This window comes from Hypomesus transpacificus, chromosome 14, assembly GCF_021917145.1.
Source record: "Hypomesus transpacificus isolate Combined female chromosome 14, fHypTra1, whole genome shotgun sequence".
Lineage (NCBI taxonomy): Eukaryota > Metazoa > Chordata > Actinopteri > Osmeriformes > Osmeridae > Hypomesus > Hypomesus transpacificus.
The window spans coordinates 1,765,050-1,788,863 of record NC_061073.1 but is presented as its reverse complement, the minus strand read 5'-3'; the positions used below and the strand labels follow the sequence as shown (position 1 = coordinate 1,788,863).

At 40.9% G+C, this 23,814-nt stretch overlaps 1 protein-coding gene across 2 annotated transcripts; it reads right to left on the bottom strand.

The window, feature by feature from the left end:
• Nucleotides 1-779: 779 nt before the first annotated feature.
• Nucleotides 780-23,722, bottom strand: tmtc3 (transmembrane O-mannosyltransferase targeting cadherins 3). 2 transcript variants are annotated; one of them, XM_047033694.1, is made up of 14 exons: nt 23,654-23,722; nt 18,673-18,886; nt 18,051-18,269; nt 15,702-15,801; nt 14,226-14,341; nt 13,720-13,892; nt 11,935-12,187; nt 8,631-8,779; nt 8,265-8,385; nt 7,908-8,019; nt 6,471-6,574; nt 5,385-5,554; nt 4,449-4,675; nt 780-3,534 (listed from the first exon to the last, which is right to left on the bottom strand). In XM_047033694.1, exons 2-14 carry the CDS (start codon nt 18,859-18,861, stop codon nt 2,666-2,668), a joined length of 2,802 nt encoding a protein of 933 aa, XP_046889650.1. In that variant the 5' UTR covers nt 18,862-18,886; nt 23,654-23,722; the 3' UTR covers nt 780-2,665. The 2 variants fall into 2 exon arrangements, with proteins under 2 accessions (XP_046889650.1, XP_046889652.1); XM_047033696.1 differs by lacking the exons at nt 15,702-15,801; nt 18,051-18,269; nt 18,673-18,886; nt 23,654-23,722 and adding an exon at nt 15,303-15,389.
• Between the last annotated feature and the right edge of the window lie 92 nt (nt 23,723-23,814).

Sequence of the window (23,814 nt, the reverse complement as noted above, 5' to 3'; positions counted from 1 at the left end):
CAGACTTCTCAATGCTGATTGTAGCACACGTTGCCACCAGGTTATTTAATGATTATTTTTAACCTTTTTTTTTTTTATTATATTTTGTGATGTGTTGTGGCCAACCTTTTTAAGAAAAAGGCAATAATACTGCCTTTCAATATACAGTATGTATATATTTTTTAATAACATAAAAAATAAGAATTCACACATTGGCCTGCCAGTTGATAATTGTTATTTTAATCTTAAATGTAAAGAATATGAAACAGTTCATTTTAAAATGTTCACTCGGAGAGCAATGTTTTACTTCAAGGGTAATATGTAGTATTTTAAATCCCACAAGAGTTCACTTCTAAAAGAGTTTGCTGAGAACCTCGAACGTGTGTGCATTGGTATTATGAAATCAGGAGCACCACGTTCAATTCAGTTAATTCTGTGTAAACCTCACATCTTAAAAGCCATCCTACTCTCCTATATAACTCCTAATCCGCTGCATGGCAAAACGAGTATGAATGGAAGATAACATAGGATCGATACCAGTATACAGTTTAAGGTTTGATAATATGACAGAGTAATATGTCCCAAACAGGTCGTATTCTATGTATACTGCCTGCAGTAGTACATATTATGCAAGCTGTAGAATTAGTACCATGTGAGGCAATGTATTGATGGTAGAAATTACAGTATTACCAGTAGTCATAGTGCTGAAGTCATATGCAGAAAGCTGCTGGATCAACAGTCACAACTGCTGGATAGAGATGAAAGGCCCCCCTGCATATTAACACAGTCTGACATCAAGATGATTTTATTTGTCAACCACCTTTATTTGATATCATTTCACCTAACCACCACCCCTTTGCGAGCCAAACTTGTGGCTACGATTACAAAAAATGCAATATTGTAAAATAAATCATCCTCTTCATCAAATCAACATAGATAAAAACAGAGTAATCATAGATAGGTCAAGTGATAGATATGGTGTTTAAAATGTTACTACAGGTATGGATATGCACAATGCTTGTCAACAACGGCAGCTTGGTAATTATAGATAGCAGGGGGGGGGGGGGGGGGGGGGAATGGTACCAACAGTTTTCAAGAACATGCCAAGTGGCAAACAATTTATGGTAAGTCAGAAGCAATTACAATATGAAGAGATCACAGTGCATGTAAAAATAATAAATAATTAACAAACATAAGCATCTATACAAAAACTCCCCACCAACATGATACACATTCTTTTGTCTGCTTATTTAAGAAGTGGACAGAAGAAAAAAAAACAAACAACACTGTAGTACTTGTCAAACTGTTTAGTTTCCATCATAGTAATTATGGACAGTTAACTGCTCACAACTTAGGTTCACTACATAAAAATGAAAGTGGAATAATATGACACTGCAGTGTAGCATTAACAGACTGGCAAAACAGACAGACAATTGCTAGCGCATTCGCCTCAGTGATTATTGTGTAACAAACCCTGCTACAGACATTGAAAGAGAACAAATGAATCGGTGTGAGGTTTGTAACAATGTCAGGAAAAAACAGTGTTCCCAAGAAAGAAATATTTAAATAAAGAGTACACTTTTTTTGGAGTATCTGTCTACATTCTCTGTGTGTGTGTGTGTGTGTGTTAGCTGGGTGTTTTCTGTGCATCTTAAAAATCCAAGTGCGTGGAAGCTCAACAAGCTGAGAAGAGGAAGTATCTTCAGTGCAACTGTGCTGTGAAATCAGCCAGTGAGCAGAAGGAGCCTTGGTAGATGAGATGAACCCCATGACACAGCCTGGGGGAGGGACATGGTGGTAGGGTGGGGGGTGCAATGGGAGTAGAGAGTGGGTTTTGCATGTGTCACAGTCCCCATACAGAACAGGCACAGACTAGAACTGAAATGCTGAGACCAACGTGCCATCAGCAGTGAGCCAGAAGAAACGCACGTCTGAGGAAAAGCACTGCCGGTGTGCTGGGGGCATGGTTGGATGTATGGGGCTTTGACGGATGAGGTGTAAGTTATCTTAATCAAACGAGGAGTCTGTGCACCCACACCACAGAGAGAGGAGGAAACGCAGATGACATCAGGCAGTAGAAATAGAAAACAGAAGCTCGGCGTTCACACTGAGGGTCTAGGAGCCTGCTGTAATGTGACAGAGCAACAACTTCAGTGAGGTGGTGCAAGTTATTTTCATGCACGTACGTAACACAGACCATCCTGTCTGAAGTGGGGCTAGAGTAAACGTCATTTCCTTTAATTGTTTGGAATACAATCATTCAATAAAAACAAACACACACACAGAAGAAAACTAATAAAGCACATTTGGAAAATTATAATAAATCCAGTGATACACAAGAAGGGCATCCATCTGCCATAAGTATAAATAACTACAAATGCAAACATTCAGCACTCGCATCTTTGCATCCTTGACTGTGATATTATAAGCATTAAATAGATTACTCGTGGTTCACCCCTTAAGCGGCTTAGAGTAAACAAACCAGTTTCCAAAACAAATTTCCCTTTAATTTTGGTGATTAGAGTTCAAACTGTTTGTTAGTATGGCATCAATCTATTCACACATCAGCAAAACAAAAACAAAAGAATAAAAAGCATGCATGAAATGGGGTTTGTTCTTGACAACTAAATCTCATTCTGGAGCTGTGAATAGCTCTATAAAAAAAGCAGTCTCAGGTTAAATGGGGTTAATCACCGCTCAATATGCGCTCAATCTCTTCCAGTCTCTTTAGGGCTGCCGCCCTTTTCTTTTCTATGTCCTTAATCTCCTTTGTGGATTTACTCTTAGTCCGCTTGTCTCCCTGGCTGCCCTCCAGGTGTTCTGATTTATCCTCTCCTGCATCTCTGAGGGTCCCCACAGAAGCGGATTTCCGTACATTCTTCTCATTCACGGCCCCCTCCCTAGCGTCAGTGGTTCCCCTCCCTTCCTTGTCCCCTTCCTGCTCCACCTTTTGTCGGGCCTCCAGCTCTTCCTTTGCTGGTACGGTGGCGCCCTCTGCGGGGCTGAGTGGATGCCCCGCTGCGCTCAGAGCCGCCATCTTGTTGCGCACGATGCTCAGGTGGCGGCGCACATACTCCTCGTGAGGCGCCATGGCGAGAGTCTCCTCCAGGCAGCGCTCGGCGCGGGCCAGGTCGCGCTCCTCGAAGAAGACCACGCACAGATTGTGCTTGCCTTGAACATTGGTGGGGTCCATGCGCAGGATGTGCTCGAAGCACGCCTTGGCGCCCCCGGTGTCTTTCTTGTGGTTCATCAGGATGTCTCCCTTGAGGATCAGGCCTTTGACGTGCTCCGGGTGGTGACGCAGTAGCTCGTCGAGCACAGGCAGCGCCTCCAGCTCCCGCTTGGCCTGCGAGTACAGCAGCGCCAGGTTGAAGAGCGCGCTGCGGAATCCCGTTTGCAGCCGTATGGCCTTGCGCATCCAGCGCTCGGCCGCCGCGTTCTCGTTGGCGTCCATGGCGAGCATGCCCAGGTTGAAGTAGCCGTTGGCGTCGTCGGGTTCCTCTTCCACGTACATGAGGAAACGTCGGTTGGCCTCCGGACGCAGCCTGGGCTCACCTGCAGCACAGGAAATGTCTTATCCTAAAACTAAAACTAAGTATCGAGTTGTGCCTAAACCATATGGAAGAGTTTTTGCAATTATCTTGAATAAAGAGGCGTGGGCACAAAGAGACAATGAGGCGCAGTTACCCAAAGGAACAGAAAAGGCTAGATTTATCGGTTTGAAAAACATAACGACAGGTTGACTGCAGTAGGCGTACGTAAGCCTTATATATGTCATTCTGTAAAACCCGTGAATAAATAAGCAACGAAACAAACCTTCTGAACTTGACATAACCTATATTAAGATTGATCATATAAAAAAATGGGGAGTGTGCAATTACAGTGCTAACACATGATTGACGAGCCGCATACAGTTGAGAGAGACCTATGTCAACAATCGCACTTAATCGCACAGGAGGTACGCCTTACCTAATAAATAAGGTTCTTACAATTCAGGTGAAGCGTGGAACATCTGGGGGAGTGCTAATAGGCTACGGTTGAAATGGAGGGGAGGGGGGGCTATCTGGTTTTAGAGAATAGCAGCTGGTGAAAAAGGAGCTTTGGTCAACACACCTACGAGAGAGGCAGCATCAGGACAGTGAACTTTGTTGAGAAAACATCTCTGCCAAGAAAAAAAACATAGTGCTGCCTGTCTACAACTGTTGGTAGTCTTCTTCCAAGAAACCACACCCTGCTCAGATAACCACTTTCTTAAGTTTTTGAGTGATGACTAAGCAATTGGGCAGGCAATGACCTGAAATCATATGTTTCTTGCTAATCCCTTCCCCTACCACATTAAGACCAGGGATTAGGTATCATTGTGACAATATCAATAAAATGTCACCCTGAATTTAACTGAATATTCAAACAAATTTCAAAATTACTGCTTCAATCTTTCTGTAAAACCCAGGAGAGTTATGTTAACTCACCAGACTCTTGCATGAGCAAGGCAGAGTTGAATAGGGCCAGCTTGTGACGAGAGTTAAGCTCTAGCGCGTGGTTGAAGTTCTTCAGTGCCTCCGATGGTTCCTTCATCTCAATGTTGACGATAGCCAAGTTGTACCACAGGTCGGCGTTAGTGCGGTCCAGCTCCAGGGCTCTGAGGTAGGCCTCCCTCGCCTCCGTAGGCTTGTTCATCTTCAGAAGCAACTCCCCTCTGTGTTCAGAAAGATGCCAAAAAGGGTCAGAGAGAAATATATCAGATGCTATGGATCTGGCGGGGAAAATACGGCATCGTCAAGTGTGGTCTTATAATTGCAAAAATACAGTAAAAAAGGGACAAATCTGCAGAACCATAGTGTGAATTTATGATGAATTCAACCCAGTTACTCTACCATTCCCATAAAAAAAACGAAGACACAAATTCATTTTTAAAAGTAATTATACAGGCAAACTAGTATCACACAGTGCATCTGTGTGATACGACATTTGAATGAGGAAGTCGATGCTGTGAACATCAACACCTTGCCTATGGTAAGGTCAAATAGGAGTAACAATGTTTTTTCACAATACGAGATTGGGTGGTGTTGAAAGTGACACACTCTTCATGCTCTGTGGACACGAGGCATCAGCCAGAAGTAATTCTGTTTTTCCAGCTGGGGTGAACAACAGTTAAACCACTGAACAAAGGTGTCATCATTGCAGAGAAAAACTTGTGATAAAGAATTAAAAAAAAAAAAAAAAAAGTAAGGTTATGTAGGAATTTAAAAAAGTAGGCTACATAGTTAGACTATACAACTTGCACATTATGTACCAATTGTGTGCCTTTAAAGATGCTTTTAATCAGACACATCCAGGATCTTAAGATTCACAAACGGAAAATTGGAAAGTACTGTGTAGAAAAAAAAGGATGCAGTGTGCCTTGCCTGCTGATGTAGGCTTGTTTAAAGTCAGGCCTCATGCTGATGGCCTGTCGATAGAGTTGGTCAGCCTCTTCCAGGCGTGAGTCATTAGTCCGGATCAGATTGGCCAGGTTGATGTATACGTTCAGGTGGTTGGGCGCAACCCGTGTGGCATACTTCTTTCCTGGAATAATCTGTCGAGGCAAATAAGGGTCTGTTTTTGAAAGCAACATGTGATAAACTCTATTCACTTGTTATATGACACTAATGAATAAAATATTTCTCCATCTTATCTCTATCTCTCTCTCTCCCTTTGAAAAGGTGGTTGACTAAACTCTGGAGACTTGTATCCATGTACAACCGGCTTGAGAGCCCTCACTGCAGGGAACACTAAGTACGATTATTGAGACACATGCAGTCTTGCACACATACCCAAGCAAGGCACAGTCTGTTTGATGTTATTTTGACATTTGTATGACATTCATTTGCTAACCGCAAAGTCGTTAAATCTGAAGTCTCAGTCCTTAGACTGAGACTTCGTTTACCTCATTTTTGTGGTCATATGACCTTGGACTAATGGCATAGCAGTAGGTACACAAGGGCAGGTTGGGACAAGGTATATGGAATTTGCTAGGATTAGCTCTAAATCTTATGTTTTCTTGAATTGATGAATGAGGGTATGCATCAAATAGTACTCCTAGCGACCTTGATTATGTCAGAGGTGACGGTTGTGGCTGTTGCACCACACCACTCAGGATTATAGAGACTATTCAGGGGTATCAATAAATGTAAGATACACAAGAGGGTTAAAAACCCTAGGTTAAATTGTCAAAACGTAATTTGCTGTGGTAATCAATAATCTGTCAACTGTGGAGATTAAACACGTTGAATGCAACTGACACTTAAGTCTCAAAGCAGAGGCCTCAGGCACAATGAACAATATGCACGCTGTTTCTCTGACGCTTGAAGCAGCCATCTATCAAGCTTTTCAAAGGAGGACAGAGTATTCTGCAGTCCTCCTTGAGAACAGCAAACACCACACAGATATTTCATGTAAATGCGTGCATGTGTGTGTGTGTGTGTGCGTGTGCGTGTGGTCTTGTCACATACCTGTGGCATGAGGGATTTGGCAACAAGATAGGCGTCTTCAGCCTCTTTTGATTTGTTTAGGTTCTTGTATGTCCTTCCTACATTCATATGTGCCCCAATGTCATCTGTGAGGACATGCCATGGGGAACAAAGGTTAGAAAAAGAAGCCCTTACCCAGAACAGACATGTTTCCTGCTGTCAAGCCAGGATAAAAGTACAGGGTCAGGTCGAGGTGAGGGACCAGATATGATCTATGGAACTGTTTAGGAAACAACCAAAAGGCATTACCAATTTACATATTTGAATTGAATAAGGCATCAGTACTGCAAACTAATAACACACACACACAAAATACATATTTACATAAAAAACTCAATAAAAATGCAAACAGTTGCCTGCGGGAACCTGTGACCTACAGTGAAATGTTAGAAACCATTGATGTTATGACAAGCATAATGGATAACTAAAGATAAGTGAACCAGGAAATCCTTGTCCGCTAATGTGTTTACAGAGTTCATCCGGGAAAAACACCACCGGAGTGGTGAACCAGCAAAACATTTTGAGAACATATTGAGTCTGTTACCAAGACATGCTTTATGTCTAACGAGTCGCAATCCTGCCTCCCTGCCAAATGATATTGTCAACAAACTACCTACTCAAACTATTGAAATCAACTTCATACAGGTCCTTAAAAACATATTGCTTCACAGACTACACATTCTCTTATTCCGTCCTATTACATGAACCATACAATGTTGAGAAGCCATAGCTGGGCCACTGTTTCTCCACTTGCTTCTTGTTATACAGTCTGAACTGTGTAGGAGCTCAGAGAGAGAAAGACTAAAGTCTGTAACATCGTCATTAAAGTCTTCTTCATACACTGTCCTCGTCTCTAAATTCAGGAAATACAACTAGGAGACATCACAATCTAAGAGGGTGCAGAGATCCAATTAAAGGGCCAAATGTACACTTGAACAGTTTTTACTCTTTACATACATTTCTTTCTCAGTCAGAACAGAGACACAAACACCGCTCACCCCACATTCTCCACACAGTGCTGATGCTGTTGAATGTCAGCCCAGTTAGTTATCATTGTTCCCTTTGATTACTTGGTTAATCCCTGTATTTTTTCTGCTCTTTTTTTCAGATTAACTGATTTGTACTTTTCACACGCCTAAAATGTGAACTATGGAACATCAAGGCCAGTAATAATATAAATGAGACTTGAAGAACAACAATGAGATGACTACACATACCTTCCCTGTGATTGTTGCGATCTTATCAAAAACTGGTTTTTGATAGCAAGTTCAGCCAAAATAACAGAACACAATTTGAAGCACTGAAGTATCACCTTTGAGACGGTGGAGTCATCCTGTATCAAACACTGCTTAAGATATCCAAGTTCTAAAGTTTGCTTTGAGGCAGATTATAATTATAAATCCATTATTACTTTCTTACCTGGCTGGACCCGAGTAGCCTGAAGGAAATATCTCAAGGCTTTTTCATAACTGTTTTGATTCTCCAGAGCATGGCCAACATTGTTCCATAACTTGGCATTATTCTTGTTGACCTGAGGGAAGGGTGAGAGGAAGCGAACCTAAGATCAAGATCCTTTTTTTTGCTAAATGTCTGCAATCACATAAAAACCACAAAAGATTGATCTGTCTTAGGTTGATGACAAAGATGAATTATCCGGCTACAGAGTGAGTACAAAAATATTTATGGGAGTAATTTGGAAAACATTGCTCTGGGAGGTGAGCTGATATAAATTGAAAGTTGTGTAGCTGTTCATGTCCAGGAAAGACCTACACCTACTTTGAGTGCTGATGTAAACAGCGTGTACTCAGTCTCCCAGTCCCAGTTTCTGTTGAATGTTTTGACCGCATGCGTTGCGAGAAGCACGCCTATCATCAACCACGAAAACCTCTTCATGTATCTGTGAAATCAATAGACATGTTGCACATACAGTTAACACAAGAAGACAACACCTAATATCGTCTGTTTTGGTAGATATTGTCTGTATTGGTAAAATTGTACAATAACTTTCACATTAACATAGCCTAACATTATCTGACACCTTCAAAAATAATAAATAAATGTGCGTGGCCTGCTAAAGGGTTTTGTAAGGGCTTTGAACTTTCTATATTAATCAAAAAGGAAGTGTATTTGCCTTGTACTCACCCTTTATTGGAGACAATCCTAAATCCATGTGCCACAAGCACACAGAATCCCATGCTGGGAACATACAGTACCCTCTCTGCCACCACAAATCCCACAGGGAAGAAGAGGTTGGATGCAGGGATGAAAGGAAGCACAATCAAAGAAAGGGCCTGTGGAGGGCGGGGGGAAAAAACAAGGATTAAACTAAATTGAATTAACATAGCCATTCTTTTGTGCTACACAAACTAAATATGTCAGTAGGATAATAGAAAGAATACTGTTGTCGGTGTCTTGTTTAATAAAAATAGAATAGAAACACCAGAATTCTGATGTACTGAACATCGAAGGCACATTGAAGGCACAACAGAGAGGTGTGCAGTGTGTAGTCCAACAAAATGTTCCGCCTCAAAATCGGTGTTGACTTTTGACTGTGCCAAATTGGCATTGTGATGTGTGAAAGGCATAGTCACACCCTGGAGGTCAAACATGTGGTCAAGAGCTATTATGTTGAAAAACTGATGTACTGTGCTCCTAAAAATCTGTCATCTGTAAATGCTGTAAAAGTATACAAAACATTGTTCATCTGAATAGACCAATACAACCCGCATTAATATAAAACATCCAAACAAAGTTAATATTATCGCTATTTCAACATAAATACCTCTCCTACCATGGCTGCACATGACCTGACATGGAAAACAAGATGCGCACATATGTAACTCCATAAGTTTCAAATGTTTGTTTATCAACATCAGTTCCTGAAAATGTCCATGTAAAGATCCTAAGGATTTCTTTTGCATAACATTCCCATATTTGTGCTGATCTGCTACCACAACGTCCTTGGACCCTAACTTCTCAGCCCCTATTTTGTTTAGACAGTGTACTCTCTCAGGTTCACACTCCAAGGTTAAGATTTTCCATGGACTTTCCAGCAACTACACAACTTTCCAGGATATTAGACGGTTTCCTTTATGTCCCTTTGATCCAGCCAAGTTAGAGAGTAGCAATGCCGTCACTGTCAGAGATTCAAGGGTGATTTCGTGGCACACACTGTCCTCTGATGACTTTCGTGTCGGCTGAACCCAATTACACTTTGCAAAAAAAAGTTTCTTGTAACCAACTGTTATAAATTCAGTGTTCCTGTACCAGTCTCCTGTAGTCATGATTGTTTAGATGGCTAGATGTCTGTGTTGTGACGTTGATGTGAATCATCAGTCTTTATTGTGTATTCTTGAATTCTTCAACTTGATACATAAAAAGCTCCAGCTCCTCTAACATAATTTAGAGAAAACACTTAAAGGGTGAGAACAAGATGGTCTCATAAGATACAAATCAATCCTTCACTGCCATAAATTCACGACTAGGCAACTGTTAACCTCATAATTTCACATCACAGGGATTGCTTTTGGCGATGGCTTCAGAGGATTGTCGGAGATTGGGTGTGTTTTATGGATCTTTTGACCACTAAAACAAGATACAGGGCCGAAAGAACGCAATACTTTATTATCAATTCGTGTTTTTGGTCCATTTTCATCGCATGGAAACATCCATGATCCAAAGTCAACCTTACTGGGAGTCTGAAAACACTGCTACCACACACACACACGCGCACACGCACACGCACACGCACACACACACACACGCACAATTAAGCTACACTGGAGCAGGGTCTGAACAAAAAGGACAGTTTTGAAGAGACTGCCTCCAGCAGGTGTTTGTAAAAGGTAACCGAATAAAAAGAGTAAAAATAAAAAGCTAAGTGAACAAGTCACATGATGCAACCGAAGCATTTCTTGAAGCCCCCGACTGCAACTATCCAGATAATGAATTTCTGTCAAATCCTTGTTGTCCAACACAGACAAGTTCAATTAGCATATAGTAGGTCATCATCTATTCACTGCAGCTAATATGGATTATTCACATTTATAAATAATTCTTAATCTTGAGAGAATTTTGCCAAAAAATGATTGGGTGTTTTTATACTTGGTTCATTGCAATTGCTATAAGTGAACTCCTGAGTGAACTCCTCCAACATTTTTGTGGACATGAGAAATCTCCAAATAAACTTGCATACCTTTTTTGGGGTTTGCCGTATGATTTACTTGTCCTACGCATTTACTGATAATTTAAGAGCATTAAGTCCTGCAGTTAAGACATAATACATGTCCTTGGTTCTTCTTTCATCAATAGCAACCAAAACTGTCTAAATGTTAACAGGCCAACACTTCTCCATGTCTGCTGAAAAATCACATAATCAAGTTAGACTTTATTTTTAACTATCAACCGATTGTCACAACCTATTTTGTCACATGCCCCATACTCACATTTTGTCAAAGTGAACAAACTCCAAACAACATTTCCTTTTGAAAGCATTTGGCTTTTTTGGGGAAGGATAAAAAAAAAAAAAAAAAAAGAAATAAAAAAAAAGAAGTTGTAATAAAATAAGACTGTCACGGCCTGTGCAATTTCATATCCTCATAGAACCTGTTCAACAGAACTTCAGGTCATTTTTCCACTACTGTTGATTTGTAGTTGTTCTCCCTCACTGTCCGCAAGGTTAAAAGCAACAGTGCGAGGAAGTTCGCTCAACCCCTTTTGAAAGTCATGGGACTGTTGCACAAGACTTGGGGGATTGAGTACCCCTGTTTCTCTGAGGGAAGACAGAGAATAGAGTGTATGCCGGCATTCACACTGAACTTTCAAGGGCATTAAATCTGCAAAAGGGGGTCATTCAAAGGAGAACATTATTTGTACTGATCTAGGACCGAGAAAGAGGCTATCTGTTGAGTAAGACAACAACACTTATATTGGTGGGTCAGGCATAAAAAAAATATTCTTAAAAAAAATAAAAAAATACTTGCGATGCAAGGAAAATATTGACTTAGTAAACATTCGCGAAATGTGTTAAAGCTGTGGCATCAAAAGAGAAACTTGGTACCAAGATGCATTGTACAACAAATCTACAGTCCATCTAAAACGTCCCAATAAACTTTCCAGATGATTTGGATGCACACTTGGAATAAGGAATAACACGAGAGTAGCTGCCAGGATTAAGGGGAGAAAAAAAAAGACGACTTCAACATGAAAGTTGCACCTTCAACATTAGGCTTTTTAAGACTAAACAAACGTCGATCACTATAAAAAAACATGAGTGCAGACGGTGCAGCAGACATCACAATTCAATATTCCCGTACCGGAATCTACTTTAAACCGTCCTCTGAACATCTAAACATCAGAAGGAAGATTTAGGAAGAGTAATCCTTTTGGAGCCAAAGAGAAGACAAGAACTTGCCCACTGATCCGTAGCCCTCCCTTTTCCCCTTACCATGATGACCGTCTTGGAGGAGCTGTGGCTGTGACGCAGGCTGTGGTAGGCCAGCACACCCAGGAGGCTGTAGAACGCCAGGGTGGCCAAGTTACGCAGGTCCAGGGGTGACTCCACCAGTGGGATGGTGCCCATGGTCCAGTCACAGCAGAGCTCAGAGGGATTGAGCAACAACCATGCATTGACGGGCAGCAAGTAGTTGAAGGTTAGCTGCCTGGTAGGCGCTGGACTGACGGCTGCAGGGTTATCAAACCTGGAGGCAGGAGAAGAGGATGAGTGGAAATGTGATGTGTGGGTGTATCAAGCACAAGAATGGTAGGAATATAAAAATCCAATATAGCATAAAGACCCTTGATCTCTGTACATCTAGTATAGTGTTTCATTAGAAAATGAGGGGATGAGGGAGAGAGTTATTTTGAGATGCTTAACTTTCTGTAATATCAAGTTGTTGTTTTGGTTGTTTTGAGCCATGGGAAAATACCTCTTGTGGATGTGGCTGGCTTCATTGCCAATGTGCTTTCTAATCAGTTGTCACAGTATGGCTATGAGGACTACCACATTGACTTCCTTTGGCAAAACTATTAAGTTCAAACGTAACAACTCGCAAGCAATAAAAATTGAGTGTGGTGCATTGTGTAGTTAATCATTATTATGTCTAGATGCTTCCTGTTGTTTTGATAACACAAAATGACGTGATACAATCTGGAGACAGGCAGCAGATTACTGGGCAAAGATTAAAATAAGAGGAAATCTTTAGGAATGTTATCTTCGTCATGAAATGCCATCAACTTAAATCTGCGCACATTCCTTAAAAGAAGAACACTGATACTGTCCCATGAAACACCAGAACAAAAAATGTGTTTGGAGGCCGACTTGGGGACTATTTGCATTTAGGTTTTCACCTAGTCTGCAAAACATGTTTCATACCACTAGTTGCAGTCCAGATGAAACCCATTGTGCCTTAAAAGCAAACATTTTTTTTTTTAAACTTTAACATCCAATGATTGGTGCTCTCCACTTCTGAGATACCAATAAACAGCTATAGCCTTATAGCCTATAGCTATAGCCTGAAAGTGAAATGTTTGTGTTGCATATGACCTCCCACATTCTTCAATAGGCAGTGGTGACATCCTTAGCACATTCACATGGGAAAAGTAATCTACAGTAGCCTATGGCAACAGCTCAGCAGTCACTCCACTATGGCACTGTCACAGAATAAACCAGTTTTGTCTCTCAGGCATAAGGGCATGACTATAACAATAAAAAGGTGTTCAACTCCTTAAAAAATATTCCAAGTTGCCTTAGGACAGACAAAAAAAAAACGACATTAAAAAATAAAGTCAGGACATACTCGAACAGGCCTTTTTGAATTTCATTTTTAACCCACGCTCTATTAAATATGACAGACTGGTGTAAGGTTCAGGTGTAGAAAGGATCAAGACCATGTGGAGCCTGGGTCCTCGGTCATTCCAGAGCCTTGTTGAATTGCCTCGCACCCCTGGTGCTGAGATGAACAGCTTAACAGGTCGAGGACAACCAGCTTTGAAGCATCAAAGGGAATGCGAAGGAGCACAGATAGTAGATCCGGTTGTGTCACTGTAAGTGAGCAGGATGTTTTGATATTCAACTCATTAAAATGTCAGGGAGCTACCAGAGATTGATGAGGCTAGGGGTGACGTACTCAGGGTTTGTGTATGTTTATTTTTTTTACAGCTAATTTCCCACTGTTGTAGCCTGTGGGTAGCCTGATTGTTTTCCGTGTATTGTATTTGTGCTGTCACCCACCTGGTAAAAACAGGGAGCTGTGATTGGATGACCTGGACACGGATGATAACCAACAGTAAAGTGCTGATAATGAGAATGATAAGCTTGAGGAGTGTCTGCAGGACTGCATAGGGGAAACCATCTTTCCCCCGAAGTACCTGTAGTAGAGTGTCTACAAGTATGGGCAGAGTGAACTGAAAGAGCATGAGAACAGAACAGAATAGAGAGGGAAGGGGGGGGGGGGGGGTAGAATAATGGAGAGAACATAGACTGTGTGAGCTGTCTGAAAATGCATCTTTCATTTCACAGATGTTTACTTGTGACAATGATAAATAATTCCTGATGATAACTTCAACTCATGTCCTTGCATGGAAAGAAACAGAGAGAGTACAACATTTCCATAATAGAGGAGCAAGTCCAACAGCTAATTACCTTCTTCCATCTTATTATTTTTATAAAATTATGCTACCTTAGGGCTACATTCACCCTATGCTCATATTGACAGTAAGCAAGAATACAGGTCTTACCCCTTGTGCAACAAACACCTCGTGGACACAGCAGATGCCAATAACAGTGATACCCTGCTCTTTACAAAGTGTGGCTGCAGCCACCAGGACCACAGTCAGAGCAATAGGGGTCCAAACTGAAGAGGGGCAGAGAGAGGAAAAAGAGTGAGTGAATTGCTTTGCCCAAAAGGATCATCTCAAAGCAGTGTGTGGTGTGCTTTGTAGTGGATACGTGAACTATGATGGTACGGTAGTTTAGCTGCGCATGTTTCGGCTTCACAGCACAGTAACCACCTAAGCCTAATTTTGAGCAGGAAAAACCCTATACATTATAGTGTATTTCATCCGATTATATTAACAAGAATAAAATAGGCATTATTTAGGTCCCATGGCATGAAAATGTCACTTTATGAGGTTACTTAACATTAATATGAGTTCCCCTAGCCCGCCTTTGGTCCCCCAGTGGCTAGAAATTTTGATAGGTGTAAATCAAGCCCTGGGTATTCTTCTCCGCCTTTGAGAAAATGAAGGCTCAAATGCTCCGATCTGAAAATCTTCCCCTTATGTCATCATAAGGGGAAAGGTTACCTCCCTTTTCTCTGATTTGGCCGCACAGAGAATTTGGCCCAACAATGAAAAAACGAGCTACGATCGTGCTAGCACGATATTGGTTTTTCCTCGAGAGACATCATGGCTTGCAAACGACCGAAGCATGGCAGTTAGCCCCGCATCTCTCCTCCTCATAGCATTTAAAGCTACAGACACAGTAATAGCACGTCCTAAGGAAAAGCTCATTGTGGAACTGCTCGTAGTGGCTGTAATTCTGCACCAAGGCTGAATTTCGGGAAAGAGACTTCAGATACAGTTTTTGGGGACCACTGAGGCCTATATAAAATAATCCAAAAACAGCATGCCATGGGACCTTTAAACTACAATGTTATATAACTTATGGTGGCACGGGGTCACACTGTCCCTCCACGCCACCCTACAACTACCTCCTGACACCCTCTTATCACCCAAAGGAGGAAAATGTCTAGATCCATCCCTGGTGTCCTGTTCCATTCATTAAAATGGAAGAAATAACAGTCGGTCGGTCACCTTGCATCCGTCACCTGCGTACCGCCTGTCGTGTGTGGTCAGGTTTAATTACTCTTAAACTAACACTGCATCCTCTGATTGCGAGTAATTCCTATAGTCAACTGCCAGCCTTCTTTATATCCTCATTTCTCAACACAGCAGTCCGCCCCCACACATACCCTGGAACAGGTTTTTTGCCAGCGAACTGAGACGACTGGTTTGAATATGAGAAGGCTGTTGACATTATTCATCTGATGTTAAGACACTCAGAACATGCTTGCATTGTTTCTCACGAGTGTCACAAAGAACACTGGCATGAGGAAGAGGTTTGGAGGAAAATATAACATGTTTAGTCATGCGTTTCATTACCAATTTTTGTTCCTGGTCACAATTGAATGAGTTCAAGAATACTCGACTTACCAATTGAATGGTCTGCACCTTTGGACCTGGTGTAGGCCAAGAAAGCAGCCAACAAGAAGATTGAAGACAGAAGCTCTGCCCTGCCGACCACGCCTGTAATCTGTCAATCAATCATTGAATGGATAAGAAAAAAGAAATAGATATGTTTTATAGGTATCGAAAATATATATCGAATATATTCATATTCACAATATAATATATATATTCAATTTATCCATGGCCTTATACACTGAATCAGTTGTGAAAATCATGTGTTTAATCGAACACATAAATCCTTTCTAAGCTGTAAAACAAAAAAACTAAAATTGGGGATGAATACTGTTACAGTACAAGTGTGTAATATGACTGCCACCCTATGGAGGGATATCTAACTGCATAATATTTGTTTTACCAGAACAAGTTGTCTGGTCAATATTGAGTAGTAGCCTATTTAGCCGTTAAGACGGTAAAAATGTTCACAATACATAACTTAACTCTACACTTTAGACAGTTTTGACTGTCACTTAACCCATTGAGGCCTCAATCAAGAAGATAACGCCGAGCTGAATCACTTTAACCGACCTCTACCACCAGTTCTTACAGTGTCATCTTATTAAAAAATCTTATTATTGTTTCTGAATGACTGATTCGAGGAGATCACTGCACCAAGGACTAATATGGAAGACTAATATGGAAGTCAAACCACAAAGAGCATACCAGAGCACTTGATATGTTAACTGTATGTGTTCTTGCAAGATGTAAAAAAGATTGACGGTAGAGGCATAAACTATTCCACATCCACATTCAGACAGACACACAGACTCCCTTGAGACACTGTGTAATAAGACGGCCGGACGAAGGCACAAGGGGTCTTTGTCAATGTTGATCATGAAGGGACCTTCAGTGTGCACTACATCAAATGAAAAACAAATGATCCATTGAGAGTGAGATTCCAGACAGAGATAAAGCAAAAGGGCATCAGCTGGACTGAGGGCTCCTTGGTGAATGTAATGGGTTCCTTTCAGGAGGTCTGTTAGAGTGGCTGCACTTAGGCCGCATGAAGGAGGAACGACATGAAGACGATTGAAGGACCAGGGCTAGATGCGTAACATTATCGGTCCTTCCTAAGTGTCGGAATGTCCCACTTTGTCTGTTTAAAAAAAAAAAAAATTATCTTCTGTTGTCAAGCCATGTCTTGTCATTGCAACTCAACAATTAGGATGTAATTCAAGTACAAATTGGGGGGAGGGGTTTAGAGAGGGTGAGAAGCCAGAAGGTGAAGTCCAGTTCAGATGTGTGGGTGTGTGCCCACCAGTGTCTGAGCTGGATTCAGGCCACTTGAGTTCCAGTGAATTCAAAAGACACATCAAAAGAATTCAAAAGACACAAAATATCATTTTTAACTGCGCTGAGAAAGTTTTAAATAGCATGATAGTCTGACAAATCTGTTTATAACTCAAAAACTGTGCACCTTGAGTTCTTGATTATGTGCTACGCTCACTATATGCACAATTTTTACATCGCTTTGGATACAAATGTCTAAACCAATAAATGTAAATGCAACTTTGACTTATTGACTTATAGTATTAATCAGCGCTTCACACTCACTTTTTGAAATAATGTTGATTTAGCTGCCCTGTCAATGCTCAACATATTTTACCACTTCAGGAGAAATTGCTCATTTGTGTGAAATTTGATGAACAAAGATTTGTTTCTTTGTTTTTGAGATTGAGCGGTTAGGGAATCGGGCTAGTAATCTGAAGGTTGCTAGTTCAATTCCTGGCTGTGCCAAATGACGTTGTGTCCTTGGGCACAAGGCACTTCACCCTACTTGCCTTGGAGGAATGTCCCTGTACTTACTGTAAGTCGCTCTGGATAAGAGCATCTGCTAAATGACTAAATGTAAATGTAGTTTAAGGTTGAGCACTTAAACCTTCTAACACCACTCTGGTGTTCATATGGGGGAAAAGCAACAGAAAGCTAAGAGACTTTTCAAAATGCTTCACCAATCTGGTAGTTGCCTCATTTTTTATATAAATTATATAGTTGTTGGCCATTAAACCTACATAAAAAATATAGAGATATATATTGTATATTGCTCTTCAGACCAGAAATATAGAGATATGATTTTTGGTACATATCGCCCAGCCCTAAGGCAATCATGTAATTTATACGGACAGTTTAATAAATGAGCCCCATGGTTGCTCACATTTTATTAATAGTGAGCTTATTATTCCATATTATCTGACCTATGGACCTCTTTAACAACATGCCTACACTGACTTGGAGGATAGGTAACACTGACTTTGAGAGCCCCCTTTATTAAGTGGTTTACAATCAACCAGGTCAAATAAGCATGTGCAGTCTTACCGCCTCAGTGTGGATGGGGTGCACTGCAAACAGCAGCGCCGCCACCAGGCTGGAGGTCATATCCAGGAAAAGGCGGCAGACACGCAGGAACAGCACACACACCACGGCGTGCAGAACAACATTGAGTAGGTGGTAGGACGAGGCCCTCAGCTCACTGAAGATGTAGTTCAGCCGGAAAGTGAGTACCGTCAGGGGTCTGTACGATTTATGGCTCCTCTCCTGTAATTAACATTGAACCGTCAGTTTCCTAATCACTTGGGAAGAGACGTGACATGACAAGTTGCAAACACTAGGCTGGTGAACAATAACTTAAGTATCTGAAAAAACCAGGAAGGACAGGAACTCACCCTGGTGAAATCTCAACTCTTTGACTAATGCTAACCCACATATCTGATTCACAGGACATGTTTCACAAGGACATGTTTCTGGAACAGATTCTTGTCAAAATATCTATGGAACCATTTTTCTACTGCTGTGTGATTGTCTTTATGATTTTGAACCGCTAACCCTATTCATTAGCTCTGAGTGATATGTAGCACTGCTTTAAATATAAAAAAACGTTTTTTCTAGGAAAGTATTTTCATGCTATACCATCTATATCATCTCACAGGGAGATATTTACCTCAGCCATGGGAGTCCCCCAAAAGTCATTGAGGAAAAGGTTGCAGAGAGGGGTAGAGGGGCGCAGATCCTTGTTGTCGAGGATGGCTGAGACATCGTCAAACACAAAGCCACAGGACAGGCTGTTCCAGTAACAACCCACCACCAGTCCAGTCAAAAGCAAGATCTCCTTCCACGACACAACAGCCATTGCTGATCAAAGACTTCATTGATCACTGTGGAACAGAGAGTAATAAATCAGTGCTACTTTGCATAGATTAATTCTAAGTTTAGTCCCTGTGCATCTCTATTAATTTCAGGAATCTGTGTGTGAGTGTACAAATTAGAATGGGTTTAGTTTCCCACGCTCAACTAAAGAAGCTAAGTTTATATTTTGCATACGTCCTCTTTATAACCCAACGTGTGCAGTGCTGGGATTGACGTTGTTTGGATACGTATTTCGTACGGATGCCCTGAAGTGCAAACCACACCCCTTAATATGAGTACATTCCCCAAACGAAAACACTCCCCCCAAATACGAGTCAACTCCCCCCAAATAGGATGACTTGCTCACCTCCCCCCAATACAAAGACACGCTCCCCCAAATGGAAAACCACATTACATTAACTCAAAAACACATTACATAACTCAAAACGGAAAGGGTTGGTAGTACTACACTTCGTCGCTGAATGGATGAAGTAACTAGCAACAAGAAATAAGAAATTCATTGACAGAAAATGCAATATCCTGAGTTACGAGAACCAGGTCATTTGTTTGGCTATCGAAGCATGTAGCAAGTAGTAGGCTACTTATGCAAAATGTCTATGGCTCTGGCATAGATGTGCCAAGACTGTCGCATAGCAAGTATCGTATCGTGCCGTGGTGTACTACTAGTAGCATCATACATTTAAGCAATTCAAGACTTGCATGTACAGTTAGTAATGTCACAGTCACATTAAATAATGTATTTCAACTCAAGCTTGTGTGGTGCGTCGCTCTCTTCAATGCCACAGGCTAAACTTTGTCAAAAGAAACGTTTTTAATTTCCTTCACATTCAGTGAAGTTTGGCTAGCAACAGCACTGCAGCGCTGCATGAATTCGGTCCATGTCAAACGCACCTATTATAAGTTCTTGGATTGCTAGCTTGCTCATAGCACAATCCAAGAACTTATAATAGGTGCGTTTGACATGGACCGAATTCATGCAGCGCTGCAAACAGTGAATTCTGTTTAGACTTTTTGTCCGACTTGAGACGGCGCCGAGGCTAGGTCACTGTGACGTAGCCATCAAAGTACCGTGAGATCGATTTGAGAACGGCCGGCTGTGTAGCCGAGCGCATCTTCTCAAGAGCAACTGCATGGGTTCTAATGACGACAGCTATTTCAAGATTTGCCAGACTCACACACGACAACTGACACGTGTTTTGTAAATATTCTGACACCTTCAGTTTCGCCAACGCTCAAATCCGGACCAAACAGTTTCATTGAATAAAAAATGTGTTGGGGTTCTAGTCCGCTTCTTCACTAACGGAAAGACTAAGTTCAATTATAAATAAGGTAAAATAAACAAACAGTGTCTGATCGACCATGGCTGACGTCACCGCAGCAAACCACGAGAAGCTGGAATGTCCGACTTCACAGATCCGTTTTCAACTCCTCCCCGACTGCAAGTGGCTACTCTCGCCGGTCGTTTCATGCAGATGCAGTCCATGTCGAACGCACCTATTGACTCTACGGCAGTACTGAGCCTATGCAGGTCACGTGAAAAATGATCCAAATACTCATACCTGGCAGATTAACTAATCATTGATCCTAAGACTCGGTTGGCAGAAGAACAAAACTTGATCCGAAGACTCGGTTGGGAGGTGAACGATTCGTTCATCTGCCGGGTACGAGTTTTTGGATCGTTTTTCACGTGGCATGCATAGGCTCAGTACTAGAGGAAACAGAAATGATTCGTTCATTTTGCCTCGGCCTTCGGGTATAGGTCTTTGGATCATTTTTCACATGACCTCTATAGGCTCAGAAGAGGAAACTGAAAGGATTTGTTTACCTCGTTCTAATGATGGGAAGTTCGGATCATTTTACTGATTCGGTTCTTTTAATCTCGTTCAGTAAAATGAACAAATCTTTTTTCGAGTCATTCGTTCATTTCAACGGGGGGGGGGGGGGGGGGGGGGGGGGGGGGGCATTAAAATAATGTATCATGACAGTTTGTACAATTTGGTCATTTATTATCACATTAGCATTTAATTATCTCAGCAAACAATTACACTGCACTAAACTGTAAGTGTAAATGTAAAGTGATATAACAAAGCCAGTCAGTATGATGACTTGAGCAAATATCATTCACGTCTTACCAGAACAACGGCCACGCAAAAGGGAATTAAGAAACTGTTTCCTCTACTAAAAAATACAATGCAGGTCACGTGAAAAATTATCCAAAGACTCGTACCCGAAGGCCGAGTCAGGTAGAAGAATCATTTCGGTTTACTTGGATGAGCCAATGCCACAGTCCCGATGCGCGGCCACGAAAAAATGAACGAATCAACTCTTTGAGAGGAGTCGTTACTCCCAAGTCCTTGTAAGGATTAGTTAAAAATGAACTATTGTTCACGAACAACACATCACTACCTCGTTCACTTTCGTGTGACTAGGTTTAGTAAGACGTGAATGATATTCGTGCACAAGTAATAATTACAGGTTTTGTTATTTTGACTTTTTTGTACTTTACTTACAGTTTAGTGCAGTCTAATTGTTTGCTGCAATAATTAAATGTTTGTGTTTTTTTTTATATCATACAAACTGCCATGATGCATTATTTTAATCCAGGAATTTCTTTTAAAATAGTATCTTCTGGTTTACATGCAGGCCTACATTAGAATATGATCAATGTTGGACAGTTGCAGTGGACGTATTTAGGTCAGGGAATTGGCTAAAAAATATTGAGCACCAAAAATATGAAAAAAGTGGGCGGGGCGGAATAAGGTGAATAGGTAGGTAATAGGTAATCGCACATGTGTTTGTGACGTTGTGACGTTAGTGACTGTGGATAGCTTGTTAGCCACCATTAGCTTCACTTTCTAAAAATAAATTACATTAAACCTAAAACTTGTCAAATCCAATACAAGCAACGCAATTGTGACCAAAACGAACCTTTGCAAAACGAACCGTGCAAAAACTGAATGACGAGTTAGGGTGGGAAATTAAATAATAATAAATATATATGAGAGAGAATATAGGTTGGCCCTTGCCAAAGGCAACCACGCCCCAAATGTAGTCTACCGTGATTGAACTAATGCAAACAAAGGCATATAAATGAAAATAGGGAAATTCTGTTACGTTATTTAAGTGAATTCACTTTTACAACCGATATTCAGCTGCTTTCTCAAAGGAGAAATGTCAGCACCGACATCATCACAGGCACTGTGCCCGATTTAAAATTTTATCACAGGCACTATGCACTATCTAGAGTTCAAGGAATCTGTATGGTGTTTCACTGACATCCTAATCACCAACTGCATCACGGGCACTGCGCACTACAAATCTACCAAGGAGTGCTGGATGGAAAGCACTGTCAAAGAGACAGCTGACATAAGATTTCAGCCAGACTTTTCAATCATTACACTGAAAAGACTGGTCGATTTCACTGCCATTAATCCATCACCAAAGAAATTTTTTTCTATGTTCCCTGCTTTAGTCAGACCTTATGCCCACGTAAACTATTTAAACCCACTGGTAGATATACTGTTTATATCACATGTTTAAAATCACATGAATACACCCTTCAGTCAATGGAATTAGTTGACTAAATGACTGCAAATCTGACCAACATGGATGTTTTTGGTCTTGATACAAATTAAGATACTTAGATGGTAGGCTTTAAGCAACAACATGCAACATTTCTCTGCCAAATATTTAAATTTTTGAAATACAACCTCAGTTGCATCAAGGCAGACATTTTTATTTTAAAGCTTGTTTGAACAAACCAAGCTTTTTCTGAATGTATCTGAGCCTCAGTAAACACTTTTGTAAACGTAGACTTTTGTAAATGTTGGCTTTGCTTTTCATTTTTGGATAATATAAACAACTAGTCTGGCTTTACTGCTTTCATTGAATCTACACTTAGCAGACTTTCCTGTGTAATACTAGCAAATAGTACGTTGCATTTTTTTTTTAGGGGCACGTTGATGTTGAGTGTACATTTCTGTCCATGGTATCTACCTGACTAACACTGTCTGACTCCTAGTACAACTCAACGATACATTGGTCAGGAAAAGCAAGCAGTGACATACCATGCCAAAAACGAACACAAAGTAGGAGCAGATGGTTTAGTGGTGATCCCTTCAGTCATTTAGCTTGTGTGTGTGTTTAGTGTTTTGTCATATCCGCTTGTCACACTGGGTGGAGGTGTCAATGGCAAGCACCAAACATGTCAGCGTAATTGTTGATGTACTCAGGGGTGTGAATACTTATGACAAATATACTATCTCTCTGTATTTCATTTTCAGTAAGTTAACGCAAACGGCGTAGTTGGCAACGCGTACTACTTTGTCAACGTTCAAGCTACTCTAGTACCCGCTACTCTCTAGTACTGTATATCTGATGTATGACTTTAATGTAGCCCGTGATCTAAACGTTGTATCTGTCTGTAAGTACCTGAAGAGTGTGTAATAAATTATTATTCTGTCGTATTTTAATACAAATATGCAAAACACTGTCTGATACCGAGCTAGCTATGCACATAGCAGCAACTTGGACATCATTAACAAGTCTCGTTAAGACTACGTACTGTACCAGTAGCGTCGACTCGGAGCTAACTCTACTGCTAAGAGCTAGCTAGCGTTTCAATCAACCAGCCATTCGTTGTTCCTTGCCTGTTGACCTTTTGCATTGTAAAACTTGTATTCAATCACATCAATATAGACAATTTACTTAAAAATCTACACAATCTTATAGAGCAAAAACTCAGTTGACATTCAGAATAAAATGTTGAAACATACGTTAGAATGTTACTTGGAGATTGGCATTCCAGGTTCCCTGCTATCCATGTATAATCTTACTACTTCCGGTTCACACGAAGTAGTACCGTTTAGAAGGGGACATCAAATAGACAACATTGATAAACTTCTATAATATTTGTTTATAATGTTGAGGTTTTTTA

Excerpts from the sequence above, each read along its gene's own strand:
- tmtc3 (XM_047033694.1), bottom strand. The coding sequence starts at position 18,861 with ATGGCTGTTGTGTCGTGGAAGGAGATCTTGCTTTTGACTGGACTGGTG. Across the intron at positions 13,893-14,225 it reads AGGTGTTTGTTGCACAAGGG|TTCACTCTGCCCATACTTGT; the intron begins GTAAGACCTGTA and ends ATGCTCTTTCAG. Across the intron at positions 3,535-4,448 it reads CTTGCTCATGCAAGAGTCTG|GTGAGCCCAGGCTGCGTCCG; the intron begins GTGAGTTAACAT and ends CCTGTGCTGCAG.